At 34.1% G+C, this 16646-nt stretch overlaps 1 protein-coding gene and 1 non-coding gene across 2 annotated transcripts; one reads left to right on the top strand and one right to left on the bottom strand.

Annotated features, from left to right (window-relative positions):
* Nucleotides 1-11276: 11276 nt before the first annotated feature.
* Nucleotides 11277-11923, bottom strand: LOC114712655 (uncharacterized). The gene is made up of 2 exons (XM_028897203.1): nt 11871-11923; nt 11277-11766 (listed from the first exon to the last, which is right to left on the bottom strand). Exons 1-2 carry the CDS (start codon nt 11921-11923, stop codon nt 11277-11279), a joined length of 543 nt encoding a protein of 180 aa, XP_028753036.1.
* A 4079-nt stretch (nt 11924-16002) lies between these two features.
* On the top strand, nt 16003-16108 carry LOC114712668 (small nucleolar RNA R71). The gene has a single exon (XR_003737259.1). It is a non-coding gene; the product is annotated as a small nucleolar RNA R71 (small nucleolar RNA).
* Nucleotides 16109-16646: the final 538 nt, after the last annotated feature.

A 16646-nucleotide genomic window follows, 5' to 3' on the forward strand; every position in this document is an offset into this window, starting at 1 on the left:
TTAAATATAAGATTCTAACTTATTTCATTTTTCATTTTTATCATATTTTTCCTCCAAACTAAATTACCTAACACATAACCTAATATATAATCTCATGTCATAAAGAAATATTTTAGGAAAGTCATGTTACATTTCATATAATTAATTAATTAATTAATTAATTAATTTTTTTAATCTATCTGATAGTTATGTAGTTTGTAAATGAATCATTGAAAGCAACAAAGATTTTATGTTATGAAATGTTTTAGGGATAAATAGTCTTAGTCACAGAATATTTAAATTTAGGGTCTATTGGTCTACTGGTCCCTGGGGGGATTATGGGATCAATCTATCTATTAGCTCTCTGTGCTTGGTCCACTGAATTTTATCTATTTTTTGGTCGTTAAAGTAATAAATAGAGAAAAAATAATATAAGAACGGACCCTATATTCGTGAAGTATAAAAAATAGGGTTCTGAATTACTTGAGAATGTGGTTTTGTATTTTGTTATAAGTTCTTGGTTTTTATCTTTCTTTTTTTTTTTGTCTAGTTGTATCATGTCTATTAAGTATTATAGCAATACTAAGAGTGTATTTTTGTTTTAAACATAATGGCTTGTTATTCTATTTTTGAAAATTTAAGTGATTTGTTATCACTGCTTTCATTTGTTTGCGTTGAAGGTAAAGGAAGCATAAGTTTGAGGCCCCAAAAACATTGTTTGTTTATGTTAGTACATCCGACATTAATTAATTAGTTGTTGATTTTTCATTAGTTCAAAAAGGGCCCATTTTAAAATCACAATCAACTTTTTCAAGTTTTGGAAATCCTCTATAAACTCTACAGGTACGTTATATTATTAATAATTAACAAAATTGTTTTCCAATAAATAAATTACAATGAATTTTTTTTACGTTTTGATTGCAAATAAAATTTGTTTAAGAAGAATTTTTGCAAGTTTTGTTAAAACTAAAGAAATTAAAGTCCTGCTAGTTTCCTTTATTTTTAAAATGCATAACGATTACCCAAAAAATAAAAAATAAAAACTCCTAATAGCTTATTATAGGCGCTACGTGCGCATCATTGTTCTTCGGATGGTCCATATATGTTACTGTATTGAAAGGATGTCATTGCTAACTGACATTTTAATATGGGATCCATTTTGAAAATTCTTCATAATATGACTCCACAAACCTTCATTCACTTACAGAGTTGGAATTCTACGCCGGGGGGGGGGGGGTGGAAAGTTTGCACCCAATCTCAAGATATATGCAAGAAAGTTCTCCTCCATTGAGCTAATTTAGAAATAGATTTTATTTTAAACATGAGGTCTTAATTTATTTTGTTTTTTTATTTTTGTTATTTTTTCAAACTAATTTATCTAACATATAAGCAAATGTATAATCTCATGTTATAAAAGGATAATATAGCGATGTAATGTCATATTTTTTATAATTAACTTATTTATTTAGTTTAGTTAATCTATTCAAATTAGTTATGTAACTTATAAATAAATGTGTTGAATTTTGGGCCCAATACCAACATAGCAACGCACAAAGAAAACTGAATGGAAACTTTGTATTATTGAACTAGAGTAACGTACAACACACGGACCCCTCTAGATGAGACTCAAGGCCCGACTCCTATTTATAAGAAGCAGAAGAAAAAAAATAAACCAAGAAGGTTAAAGAACCTGGGTGTCGTATTGAGTAATACGACATATTACTAATTACAATTACTCCTATTTTAACACTTCCCCTCAAGTTTGGGGCTCTACAAATCTATAGTCCCTAACTTGACTAATAATTTCCTTTGAACATCTCCCCCAACTACTTTGGTCAGAATATCAGCCTGTTGATCAGCGGACCTCACATGTTTTAAATCAATTTGCTTCAGTTCCCACTTTTCTCTGATGAAGTGATAGTCTACCTCTATGTGTTTAGTACGCTCATGATAGACTGGATTTGCTGCTATATGTATCGCCGCTTGACTATCACAGAAAACATTCACTGGTTGCTGGTGCTGAATTTTCAGATCCTTAAGCAGTCCCAATGCCCATACAATCTCAAATGTAGCCATGCTCAATGCTCTGTATTCAACTTCAGCTGAAGACTTTGAGACTGTGCTTTGTTTCTTTGTCTTCCACATGACTAAAGACCCAGCAAACTTAAGCAAGTATCCAGTAACTGAGCGCCTTGTTAAACCACATGAAGCCCAATCAGAGTCACAATAACACTCCAATTGGAAACTCCCTTCTGAACTAAGGAATATGCCAAGTCCAGGTCGTCCCTTTAGATATCTCAGTACTCCTCATGCAACCCCCATGTGTGCTTTGGTTGGACAATGCATAAATTGACTGAGGGTCTGCACACAAAAGGAAAGGTCAAGTCTGGTCATAGTTAGATATATTAACTTACCAACCAACGTTATGTAGCTTTCTGGGTTCTTCAACAACTCCTCCTCTTTGCTCTTACCTTTTTCATAAGGCATAAGCTTGAGCTTTTGTGGAAAGCGGACTGCTAAGGGCTTGCACCCACTCATTCCTGTTTCAGAAAGTAAATCCAGAACATATTTCCTTTGGGATAACACTATCCCCTTTTTAGATTTAGCTACTTCTATACCAAGGAAATATTTCATTAATCCAAGATCCTTAATTTTGAAAGTATTATGCAGAAAATCTTTTGCAAGTTTAATCCCCTTTTCTGAACTTTCAGTTATTAAAAGATCATCAACATAAACCAGAATCAAAACAATACCATCATCACAGTTCTTAATAAACAAAGAATAGTCATTCCTACTCTGTTCAAAGCCTCCTAATTTTAAGGCCTGTGACAGCTTTTGATTCCACTGTCTAGAGGCTTGTTTCAACCCATAGAGAGATTTTCTTAATTTGCACACCATATTCTCCCCCTTAATGTCAAATCCTTCAGGGATTGACATATACACTTCCTCATCAAAGTCTCCATGTAAAAAGGCATTATGTACATCCATTTGGAACAAATTCCACTTATTTACAGCAGCCAATTTCAATACTAACCGAACTGTAAACATTTTAACCACAGGGGAGAATGTTTCATGATAATCTATCCCTTCCTTTTGATTGTATCCTTTTGCAACTAACCTAGCCTTATATTTATCTATACTCCCATCAGAATTATACTTAATTTTATATACCCATTTGCATCCTATAGGCTTTTTACCCTTAGGCAATGGAACTATATCCCAGGTATGATTGCTCTTAAGAGCCTCTATTTCATTTTTCATTGCCCTTATCCAATTTTCATCTTTTGCTGCTTGCTGGTATTTTGTTGGTTCAGATACAGAGTCAATGGCATTGAGAAAGCATATATAATCGGGAGAAATATTAGAATAAGACAAGTAGTCATGAATAGGATACTTACATTGCTTCTATCGCTGTTCCTGTTTAGTTCCAGAAGTAAGGAGGGAACAAACATAATCATTTGACCAAATGGGGGGTCTTCTATCCCTAATGGGTCTAATTGGGGTAGATTGATGTTGGTTGTTTATTTCATTTTGCCCATGAAAAATATCTGTTTCATTTCTGCTTGTTAGCTCATGGTTTTCACTGCTGACTTCATTGTTAACTGGAGTTCTTGTACTATTTTGTATCTGTATATTTTCTGGTTCAAACCAGAACATTTCTCTTAAGTCTTGATTAACTCCCCTTTGCCCTTTTCTCACAGCATCTTTAAAGGGAAACTTATTCTCAAGAAAGTTTACATGTCTACTTACCAAAACTGTTTTTGTGTTTAAATCAAGGAGAACATAACCCTTTTGATTTTCAGGATATCCTAGAAAAACACAAGGAATAGCTCTAGGTTGCAATTTGTCAGTAACTCTAAGATCTGTGACATAAGCTAGAGAACCAAAGACTTTCAAATTATTCAGATCCGGTTGGGTTCCATAAACCTTCTCATAGGGTGATCGGTATCCTAATACTTTGGAAGGAATTCTGTTCACCAAATAGACAGCCATTTTCACACACTCACCCCAATATTCTACAGGCACGTTTGATTCCAACATCAGACTCCTAGTTACTTGCATTATTGTTCTGTGTTTTCTTTCAACCACTCCATTTTGTTCTGGAGTATAGGGACAAGAGGTTTCATGGATAATGCCTTTTTCTTGTAAGAAACTTCTCAATTCATTGTTTTTAAATTCTGATCCATTATCACTTCTAATTCTTTTAACATTCGTATGAAATTGAGTTGATATATAGGCAGAAAAATTTTTAATATGTGTAACAGATTTAGATTTATTCCTCATTAAAAATATCCAAGTTCCTCTAGAGAAGTCATCAAATATGGTCAGAAAATACTGGTATCCATGATGTGTTGGAGTCCTATATGGACCCCAAACGTCAATATGCAAAAGTTCAAAAATTTGCTTACTTTTTATACAACTAACAGTAAAAGGGAACTTTGTCTGCTTGGATTGAGCACAAACATCACAAACTTTATTCATCAAGGAACTATCCTTTATTACAAAATTTAGATGCTTCATAACAGAAAAAGGGGCATGTCCCAATCTTTGGTGCCAAAGACAAACATCAGAACTATTAGCAATTTTATGACCACTTTGAACAGCACTAGCAACATAACCAGATCTAGCAATTTTCAAGTAGTATAAACCACTAATCTCTTTACCAATCATCCTCATCTTCCCATCCTGAAGGCCCTGCATTACACAGAGGTCAGGAAAGAAAGATACAACACATTTATATTCCTTTGTAAATCTAGAAATTGATATGAGATTGAATTTCAGAAGTGGAGCATGCAGGACATTAGATATAACTATATCATCAGATATTCTAGCCGTTCCTATGTGAGTTACAGGCACACGGTTTCCATCAGGTAACCTAATTGATCGAATAAGACCATTATAAATCTTATAATTCTCAAGTAATTCTAGGCTTCCTACCATATGTATTGTAGCTCCAGAATCAAGAATCCAATTGACATAAGCTACATTATAAGAATTAGGAATTGCCAAACCTGTACCGATCAAGGCGTGAATGGTGGTCTCTGACTCCTTCTTCAGAAGCTCCAGGAGTTTCTGATATTGCTCGTTGGTGAAGCTTGGTGCTACTGTGGTTGCTTCATTGGCATATGCCTCCGGATCATGAGTTGAATCGGATGCAGCTTGTCCCCCTTCTTTAATCTGCTTGGTTCTATTTCCTCTGAAATTGGGAGGATATCCCACTAATTGGTAGCAATTTTCCCTCAGGTGTCCTTTTCTTTTGCAATGTGTACACTCAAGATTGCTCTCCCCTCGTCCGCGGCCTCTTCCACGACCACGTCCCCTGGCGGCCATTGCAATTCCTTCTCCTGGTGACAGCTTGTCATTGCTGACTATCGATCTCTGAGTCTCATCTTGGATTATCATGGTGTAAGCTTCGTTCACTCCTGGCTGGGGTTCATCAGGAGGATCTGGCTTCTTGCGTGATGATACGAATCACTGAGGCCCATCAAGAACTGAAGAAGCTTCTGTTCTTGAACGATTTGAGCATAACTTCTTGAGGTTTCGCATGTGCAAGAGGGCAGAGTGACTAGCACCGACTGTTCCTCCCAGAGTTCTTTTAACTTCGAGAAATATGCGGCGACTGAGAGGGATCCTTGTCTCAGGGAGGTGATTTCTCGGTGAAGGGCGAAAATTCGAGCTCCATTCTTTTTATCGAACCTCTCCTTGAGATCAACCCAGACGTGGTGTGCGTTCCGGAAAAATATAACCCCATTCGCGAGTTCCTTTGAAAGCGAGTTGAGGATCCAAGACAAGACCACAGCATTGCACCACTCCCACTGGTCGTGCAATGCCTCATCGTAGTTTTCTTTCTTGCAGGCTCCAGTGATGAATCCGAGTTTATTCTTCCTCAACAGAGCGATCTTCATTGCTTGGCTCCAAATCGTGTAATTCTCTATACCAATGAGAACGTGGGAGATGATGGAGGCCACCTTGCGTGTCCGATGGATGGAGGTGCAGGGGATGAGTAAATGGTAGGTTCTCGGCCGCAGTCTTCTCATCCGCCATGGAAGACTCTGTTCGTTGAGTTGAGAAAGATTGAATCTCGGTTTAGGGAAGAAAATGGGCTTGCTATCCGAAGAGGGGGAAAACCCTCGGCTCTGATACCATGTTGAATTTTGGGCCCAATACCAACATAGCAACGCACAAAGAAAACTGAATGGAAACTTTGTATTGTTGAACTAGAGTAACGTACAACACACGGACCCCTCTAGATGAGACTCAAGGCCCGACTCCTATTTATAAGAAGCAGAAGAAAAAAAATAAACCAAGAAGGTTAAAGAACCTAGGTGTCATATTGAGTAATACGACATATTACTAATTACAATTACTCCTATTTTAACAAAATGATGGAAGGCTATAAAGATTTTATGTTATATATGTAGGATATAATTTTATTTTAAAATGTTAAACTGTTGAAATTTTTTTAGATAAATAGTCTTAGTTGCTGAATATTTAAATTTCGGGTCTATTGATCGTACGAGAAAAGGGGGAAAAGAAACTTTGTGCGATTAATTTGTTTATTAGCTCTCTGTGCATGGTCCATTGACTTTTACCTATTTTTTGTCATCAAAGTAATGACATATAGAAAAAAATATTATAAGAACTGATCCTATAGTCATAAAGCATGCTTCTAAGTAATTCTAAGTCAAATAAAGAAAAGTGAGTTTATATGCAATTATTTACAGTCCTATAGATATATATATATATTTGAGTTACTTAAATTTTCATTGGTTGGTACTCACGTTATTATCCGCATTTCTAATTGATTTTTCAGTGGGTGTGTGTACAATGACATAATGCTATGCATATAAATTAACTAAATAATCATAGACAGGTAGCTTATCAAAACTACAATATAACTTGAAATTTTTTTATATAATTTGTCTCATTTTTGAATTAAACAAAAAATAAGGAAAGGAGAGAAAATAGTATCAACATTTCGAAGATGTCATCAATCAGTTTTATGAACACAGCAACATTAAGTTTCATATATACATTTAGTTAAAAATGATGAATGCATTGCAGATAGTTTTACTAATTCACGGAATTTTCTTTTGAATGAATTAAAATGAATTTTTCTGTTTTGAAAGCAAAAAAAAAAAAATTTATGAACAAATTTTCTAAGTTTTGTTAAATCTAAAGAAACTCCTGCTATTTGAGCGGGAGAAACCCGTGATGCAAATTACTGTTTGTATATAATATTATTGAGTTTGGAATTCCGCCAAATAATCTGAATAATTTGCACCTAATCTAAAACATGCAAAAAATTAAAAGTACATAACAGCGATAAAGATATTCAGGATATATATATAGATAGGATAGACTGTTTTATTTTTAAATGTTAGACTATTGGAATTTTTCATGATAAATAGCAGTATTAGTTGCCGAAAAAGAAAAGGAAAAGAAGAGGAAATTTGGGGGTCAACTGGTCTATTGGCACTCCTTGCACGGCATTTCATCTTTAGATGAAATTTCCACTTGTCACCGAAAAAAGAAGAAGAAGAAGAAGAAATTTCCACTGCATTTTACGTTTTTTTTTTAAGAATCATTCAAATAATAAAATAGAGAAAAAAGACTATAAGAATTGATCTTGGTCATAAAGCCTGCTGCTAAATTAATTTTATGTCAAATAAAGACAAATGAGTCTTCTTTACGATTATTTACAGCTATATATAGAGAGACATTTAAGTAAATGACAACCAACTTTTCCAAGTTTTAGGAGTTCTCCTTGACTCGCTATAACCCTATTCGCAGTAGATTATTAATTCACAGAATTTTCTTTCAAATAAATTACGATCAATATTTCTAAGCTTTGATGGAGAAAAAATTCTTTTAAGAAGAAATTTTCTAAGTTTTTGTTAAACCTAAAGAAACTCCTGCTAACTAATTACTATTAATTTCCATCGAATAATAAGGAGTCTGTAACAATAATTAAGATTTAGGTTATAAATTTTCTTTGTATAAAGCTAGGGTTAAGGTAGATCCAGCCCCTTGAAATATTTTCTTAAGTGTATTTAGTATCTTGAAATATTTTTTTCAAATGCTTTCAACACCTTGAAGTATTTTTTGATGCATCTAATTATTTTTTCCTACCTGCTATAATGCCCATTTGGTCAATATAATTTGTTAAAATGAGACCATTTTTGAAATTTCTTTATAAGATGACTCTACAAACCTTTACTCATAGGAGATAGTCAATAATTCATCAGTATAAATAGTTCACAAACTCCTTTTTTCCCCCTTAAAAAAAGAACGAATCACAAAAAGGAGTTTGAAAATAGAAAAATTATAAATGAGGATCCGTTATAATATTAGTATTGGTTTTAACAACAATTGATAAACAAATGACAACAATTTTTATAAGCAGGTTGATTGCTCCCACAAGTGGATGGGCTCGATGTAGTAAAAATCCTAGAGTAATCTAGGGTCGTACCCACAGGGAGGTCACATTTTTACTAATCCAAATAAGTAATAATGAGAATAGATGAATTGATTGATGAGATAATATGAAATAATAAATTAAAAGCAGAAGAAAATCAAATATAAGAGGAAAATCAATCACTCAAAGCGTTGGGGTTCAGGATTTACCCTATGGGTTGATAATTTTTATCCTTTAAATTGACTCCTAAAGTGTTCCAATATTCTCTTGAATTATTAGTCCCTATTTAATTAGAGTTGAATTCGTTCCCATGACACCTAAAGAACTAACTAAATCTTGAAGCTATAGTTGTAATTCATCATAAATATCTAGAACTATCCCTAACCTAAGTATTTATGTCTACTTCTCTACATCTAGGTTCTCTCTTCACCTCCTAGTCCATCAAGATCACCCATAATTTAGATTAAATAGTGGCCAATCATAAAACCCACGTGAAAAATAAGAAAAATAGATACAAAAATCAAAAGATATTCATAAAAGTCATAAAAAGAGTCAAAACAAAACTGATAAAAACTAGCTTCCTAGTTGGGTTATATCCCCACCCCAACTGGGAAATTTAGAAACTCATAATAAAATAAACCATAAATAGTATTGTTCTAAGATCCCCAAACATGACAGAACAAAGGAAGAAGAAAAGAGGAATAAATTGTCAAAAGATCCAATAGAGGTCCTCTACTCAGCTGTTGTCACAAGATGAACAAAGATAGTAACTTTGCTGATTTGCTGTCCCAAACAATGCTTTGTTGCTGCCTCTGGGAATGCTGTCTGATGCTTGCTCTCTTCTCCCAATTGCTATATCCCCAGTTCCTATTTATAATGCTTTTGCATCTTCTCTCCCTTGGATCCCTTGAATCCACCGCTTTTTATCCATATATCTCCTTCAATATAATATATTATATTATATCATGATAATTTGCCTTACTTTACGTAACTTCACGCCTTTGACCCTCTTAATATATCTACATATATACAATTATATATATATATATAATATTTGTTGCAATTGTTTCTCCCCTTTTGTTTTATCTTTTATTTGTGATATTTCCTTCTCTCAATAATTTTATGTCTCCTGCAGTAAAAATAATAAAAGTTTTGAGTAGATTTTATGCAAGATAATCTTTTATCCTATAATTAATAAAAGAGAAGAAAATCTACAAAAAGATAATTAAATAGGTATAAGATATCCATAAATTTAACCAAATAAATCAAAATATAGACCTATTTAATTATAAAATATAGACTTATCAAATTCCCCCACACTTAATCCTTTACATTCCTGGCCAAAGATATGGAAAAACATCATGATAAACAACTGAAAACAAGTAGAGGAATTAATCAAGTTTGAGCACAAGAGTGATAATCCAATTAATTAAATTCTTCAAGTCCGCCCTAGTTAAAAAATAATAAATGTAATGGAATCAATCTCTATGAACACAATTAAGATAGAGGAACAAGATAGAGGAGAGCATTCTTAGGGATATAATTGTTTTACTCATCTCACCTTTTTTAGGGTTCTTTTACTCAAACCTACCTAAACTAGCCCCCTACCATAGGCTTGTAATAGTTTTAAGTATCTGCAGTTAGGCACATGGGCATTCTTTAATCAAGAGGTCTTAATAGGCTTCTAATGATGGAGAAAGGCTACATGGAATAGAATGTGAAAAATAGAAAGTAATAGCATGCATGTGATAATAAATAAATAGCATGAAATCATGTTATAAGAGACATAGGAGTGATAAGTGTGCTAGTAAGAATTGATATGGGTGTCTTTTTCCTTTTCGTTTTCCTCTTCTTCTTTTTTTTCTTTCTTTTTCTTGAACATTGCTTCTTTTTCTTATATTTTTCTTGCACCATTTTTCTTCTTGTTTTTTGTTTTTCATTTGGCACCCTATATATAAAAGATGTAGCACAATATCACGATAATAATAATTTTCTGACATGAATAAAAAATGCTATATAAAAAAAATTCATGCATATATACCTTCCTATAAAATTGATAGCTAATAAAAAGTTAGAGGCCCAAAGGGGGTGATTAGGGATATATTATGTGCATGGCTTCTGTTTGGGATAAAAAGGGTTTAGAATTTGAATGCCTCTATCATATTAAAAAATTGCATGAGTTAGACAACAGATAAGAGAATTAAGACAAGTTCTGAAGAGAAACTAGCATAGGAGGTAATCACACAATTTAAAAATTTAAGGCCGAGAATACTTCCAACAAGGTTATCTCTCTTACAATCCTGTTCACAGAGCCTCATTGAAGACTTTGATTGTTCTCAATACATTAAATCACTTGTCTCTAGGATGGCTCTTAGAATTTTAATGAATAAAAAATAATCACAATCAACATTGGACTTGAAGAATTCATGCAAGTATCAGTGCAATCAAGATGGTAATTTTAATGAAAAACAGGAGTCAAGAATTTAAATTCAGAAAAAAAAAATTTCAATAATGGGGCATATTCAAGAGCTTAGCTAATCAATCAGTTCATTCCCTCCCCCACACTTGAATAAAACATTGCCCTCAATGTTACAGAAAGTAAAGAAAAGAGAAAGGAACTAATACTCCCCTTATTTATATTTCTGATTATGATTTAGAGTTCTTCCTTAAGTCTATTCAATAATGCACCATCTTCCTACAAAAAAAATCTAGAGCAAGGTCCTTGTGGAAAAATTTGTCAGGATAATAGACAATAAAATGAAATATGAACAAATTAAGGAAAATAAACAAAATAAAATAAAATAAATGAAAAGCTATTGGGCTGCCTCCCAATTAGCGCTAAATTTAATGTCTATAACTAGACGCAGCTGTAGTGGGTTTAGACTTCATTAAGAGAGATGGATTTTGATGTCTCAACTTGGACTCCTCCATAATATAACTTTAAGCGCTGTCCATTAACCACAAATGTCCTTCCGTCATTAGCTTGAACTTCAACAGCTCCATACGACTTTACATCTATAACTTTAAAAGGTCCAGAGCACCTTGATCTCAACTTACCTGGGAACAGCTTCAAGCATATATTAAATAGTAAAACTTTTTGCCCAACTTTGAATCCTCTCTTCAGAATTCTTTTGTCATGCCAAGCTTTAATTCTCTCCTTGTATATATGAGCATTCTCAAAGGACTCCCTTCTAATCTCATCTAACTCATTGAGTTGGAGAACACGCTTGTCACCTGCAGCTTTCAAATCATAATTCAAAGCACGCATAGCCCAATGTGCTCGATGCTCAATCTCTATAGGAAGATGACATGACTTGCCATATACTAGTCTGTAAGGGGACATACCTAATGGTGTCTTATATGTAGTTCTATATGCCCACAATACATCATTCAACTTTAGAGACCAATCTTTCCTAAATGCACTTACAGTTTTTTCCAATATGCCCTTTAGCTCCGTATTAAAGACCTTTACCTGGCCACTAGTTTGAGGATGATATGTGGTGCTTGCTCAAAGATGACACCCATATTTGCCTAACAAGGATTTGAACTGGTGTTTCCTAAAATGCACCCCATTATCACATATGATGGCTCTAGGGACACCAAATCTAGAAAAAAATTTGTTTAACAAATCTGACCACATTAGATGCTTTGTTATTTGGCAATGCAACAGCTTCCACCCATTTAGTAACATAATCAATAGCAACAAGTATATCGAGATTACCATAGGATGGAGGAAAAAGCCCCATAAAATCAAGGCCCCAAATATCAAAAGGTTCAACCTCTAATATACCTTACTGGGGCATCTCATGCCTCTTACCAATGGTACCTGTTTGTTGGCATTTGTCACAAGTTGTCACAAAGGTCCTCGCATCCTTGAATAGTTTTGGTCAATAAAACCTACTTTAAAGTAATTTAACTGCTATCCTATTGGCCCCATGGTGGCCTCCATAAGGTGATGAACGGCATCCTTCAAGAATTTTGACTATCTCCTCATTTGGCACACATCTCCATATGCTTCCATTTGCACACCTTCTAAATAGAAGTGGCTCATTCCAAAGATAATGTCTTACTTCTGCTAGGAATCTCTTCCTTTGATAATTATTCATACTATCAGGGACTATACCTGTAACAACATAATTAACAAAATATGCAAACCAAGGAGTAGGTAGAGATTTAACCACCCAAAGTCTGTCATCTGGGGATTCTTCATTTATAGGAGTATTGTCTTGGGGTAGATGTTCTAGTCGAGATAGATGATCTACAACCAGATTTTCTACACCCTTTTTATCTCTAATTTCAACATCAAACTCTTGTAAAAGAAGAACCCATCTAACCAATCTAGCTTTAGCATCTTTTTTATTCATTAGATATTTTAGAGCTTGGCGGTCAGTATAAACAATCACTTTACAAAAAGAAAGATAGGATCAAAATTTTTCAAATGCAAAAACAACAGCCAAAAATTCTTTTTCAGTGGTAGCGTAATTACATTGTGCTCTATCTAAGACCCTACTTGCATAATAGATGACATGTAAGCTCTTGTTCCTTCTTTGTCCTACAACAACCCCTATAGCAAAATCACTAGCATTGCACATAATTTCAAAAGGGAGACTCTAATCAGGGGGAACAACTATGGGAGCAGAAACCAAAGCAGATTTTAGTTTATTAAAAGCACTCAAACAAGTATCATCAAAAATAAAAGGGGTATCCTACACATGAAGGTTAGTGAGAGATTTAGTAATTTTAGCAATGTCCAAAATGAATCTTCTATAAAAGCCTGTATGATATAGGAAACTCCTTATGCCTTTCACTGAGGTGGGTGGAGGCATATTTTCAATACTTTCAACCTTTGCCTTATCCACCTCAATTCCTTTTTCAGAAACTTTATGGCCTAGGACTATACCTTCATTCACCATAAAGTGACATTTTTCCCAATTAAGTACAAGGTGCTTCTCTTGACATCTCTGCAAAACTTTAGAAAGATTAGTCAAACAAAAATCAAAAGTATCACCAAATACAAAGAAATTATCCATAAAGATTTTAATTATATCCTCTACCATATCAGAAAATATAGCCATCATACATCTTTGGAAAGTAGCAGGGGCATTACAAAGCCCAAAGGGCATCTTACGATTAGTATAAGTACAATAAGGACAAATAAATTTGTTTTCTCTTGGTCTTCTGGTACTATTAGTATTTGAAAATACCCAGAGTAGCCATCTAGAAAATAATAATAACTATGTCTTGCTATTCTTTCCAACATATTATCCATAAATGGAATAGGAAGTGGTCTTTATGCATTGTTTCATTTAATTTTCTATAATCTATACAAACTCGCCACCTAGTTACCACTCTTGTGGGGATAAGCTCATTCTTATCATTTTTCATCACAATTGTACCTCCCTTCTTTGGGACCACTTGTATCAGACTCACCTAAGAACTGTCAGAGATGGGATAAATAATACTTGAATTAATTAGTTTCAAAACTTCTGCTCTGATTACTTCCTTCATATATGGGTTAAGCCTTCTTTGTTGTTGCATCTTAGGTGTGTAATTTTCCTCCATAAGGATTCTATGTGTACAAATAGAGGGGCTAATGCTCTTTATATCAATTATAGACCATCTAACGGCCAACTTAAACTCCCTCAGGACCCTTAATAGCTTATCTTCCTGTTCAGAATTTAAAGTAGAGGAAACAATAACAGAAAAAGTGTTAGAAGCACCTAAAAATGCATATTTTAAATTAGAGGGTAGGAGCTTCAATTCAACAGAGGGTGGTGAGTCTAGAGAGGGGAGGGGCAATAAATTGCCTAATCCTAGATCTTCATAATGCCTTGTATGACATTTATTTTCAATTTCAAAAGCATTCAAACTCATTATTGTCTCTATGAACTCATCCTCCCTTTCTTTTTCATTTAAGCTTAGTGCGATGCATGCCTCAAGAGGATCACTATAAGAGTACCTATTAAAATGTTCTTGGGCTAGTGTATCGATAACATCAATGCTAAAAACATTCTCATCAAAGTAAGGAAGTTTTGTGGCTTTAGATACTTGAAATAATTCGTTTTGGTTACTCACTTGAAAAGGTAATGTTCCTTCACATACATCAATCAAAGTCCCACTAGTTACTAAAAATGGCCTCCCTAATATTAGAGAGACATTCTAGTTATCCTCAATATCTAAAATAATAAAATCAGCAGGAATATAAAGTTTACCGACTTTAACTATAATATCCTCAACCACACCTCGTGGATATCTAATTGACCTATCTGCAAGCTGGAGAGTCACGTTAATTGGTTTAATATCTATCATCCCAAGCTTTCTGCATCAAGAATAAGGCATCAAATTAACACTAGCACCTAAATCACATATACAATTTTCAACAATATTAGAAGCAATACCACAAGGAATAGTGAAACTCCCTGGATCTTTCAGTTTGGGTGGTAGCTTCTTCTGTATAATTGCATTGCACTCCTCTGTAAGTGGCACCATGGCATAATCTTTTGACCTTTGCTTGTTTGAAACTATATTCTTGATGTATTTGAGATAAGAAGGCGTTCTTGCTAAGGCTTCTATAAAAGGCACATTAATTTGGATATTTCTTAACATCTTGAGAAACCTTTAGAAGCCTGCATCTTGATCTTTGTTTTTAAGAGGTTCAGGATATGGGATAGGAAGTACATAAGGTTTGAGCCAAGATGGAGAAGGACTACTTTGAATCACATTATTAGCTTTGGGAACTTCAATTACCTCATCATTATCTTCAGTATTTTTCTCATCACTTACCTTGTTATAAGTCCTTTAGCCCTAACGTCAGCTTCTTGAAGTTCTTTACCATTCCGTAAAGTGACTGTCATGTCTTCCTCCCTTGGATTGACTTCAATATTGCTAGGAAATTTGCTTTGACCCTGCCCAGTAAGCAAGCTAGCAAATTGCTTATTTGAGCTTCTATGTTTTTCATAGAGTTTCCTATGTGCGACTCTATGTTTCTTACGGAAGCTTGAGTTGATGCAACTACTTGCTTGAGTTGGTCAATTTCTTGATTCATGTTCTTCATATGGTTAGCTTGGTGACTGGCCATTTGAGCTAAAGTTTCGTCCAACCTCGTTGTGCGATCCTCTATTGTGTTTCTTTGCTGTTAGAAACTTGGTGGTGCTTGTGGCCTTTAAGGGGTAGAATTTTTCCAAAAGAAATTAGGATGATTTCTCCACCCTAGATTATATATGTTGGAGTACAGGTCATTCTTGGGATTGGCACCCATATAGTTAGCCTCCTTCACATAATCACCATCATTGCCTACATGAAGAGAATTATTAATAGCTGAAGTAGAAAGGGAATTAACAGAATTAAAATTTTTCACTAATAAATTCAAACTCTTTGTTAAATCCCTTAAGTCAAGAGAGATGTTTGAAGTAGTGACTTCGTTAGCCGCCACCCTCCTTCCTCAAATTGACTTTTACCTTGGATTTGATGCTAGAGTCTTGTAAATGTCCGCTCTTTCTTCAGCTGTCATGTTATTTGGACCACCATGAGCTGCATTGTCGACTTTGCTTTGATTGTTCAATGTGAGCCCATTATAGAAAAAATCCATTAAGAGTATATGTGGGAATTGATGATGACAACATTGGCTAATGAAAAGATTATACTGCTCTCATGCTTCATGGAATGACTCATCACCCTGTTGCGTGAAGAAGTGAATCTTGTTCCTTAACTCTGAAGTCTTTTGTGGTGAGTAATATTTTAGCATAAATTGCTCATACATTTGATTCCAAGATATTATAAAACCTTCTCATAATCACAGAAGCCATTGACGAGAACCTCCCTCCATACAATATGGAAAGCAATGCAACTTCAAATCATCATTTGATAAGCCATTCAATGGCAATGTGTCAATTACTGCATAATACTCCCTCATAAAATCCAAAGCATCTTCAGTTGTATGCCTATTGAAATTAGATAATGCATTTAGATGTATATTTTTAAATTCATAATTGCACGCAATAGTACTTAGCTTAATGCAAAATGGATTAGAAGTAATAAGGGGGCGTTGAATATCACAGAACGTGATATTTTGCTCTAGAACAATAGCACCATCAGCCATCCTTTTTTTTCATTGACTTATATTTTTTCTGCAAAACCGTTTAATTTCTAAATTAATTGGAGTCAAAGTAGAGTTACCATAACTTCTTAATTGCATAAAAAACCAAAAATAAAAAACAAAAATAAAAAACAAAAACTAATAAATAATAAA

The sequence above is a fragment of the Neltuma alba genome, unplaced genomic scaffold (assembly GCF_004799145.2).
Source record: "Neltuma alba isolate B1F8T4 unplaced genomic scaffold, ASM479914v2 tig00011388_pilon, whole genome shotgun sequence".
In the NCBI taxonomy this organism is placed as follows: domain Eukaryota; kingdom Viridiplantae; phylum Streptophyta; class Magnoliopsida; order Fabales; family Fabaceae; genus Neltuma; species Neltuma alba.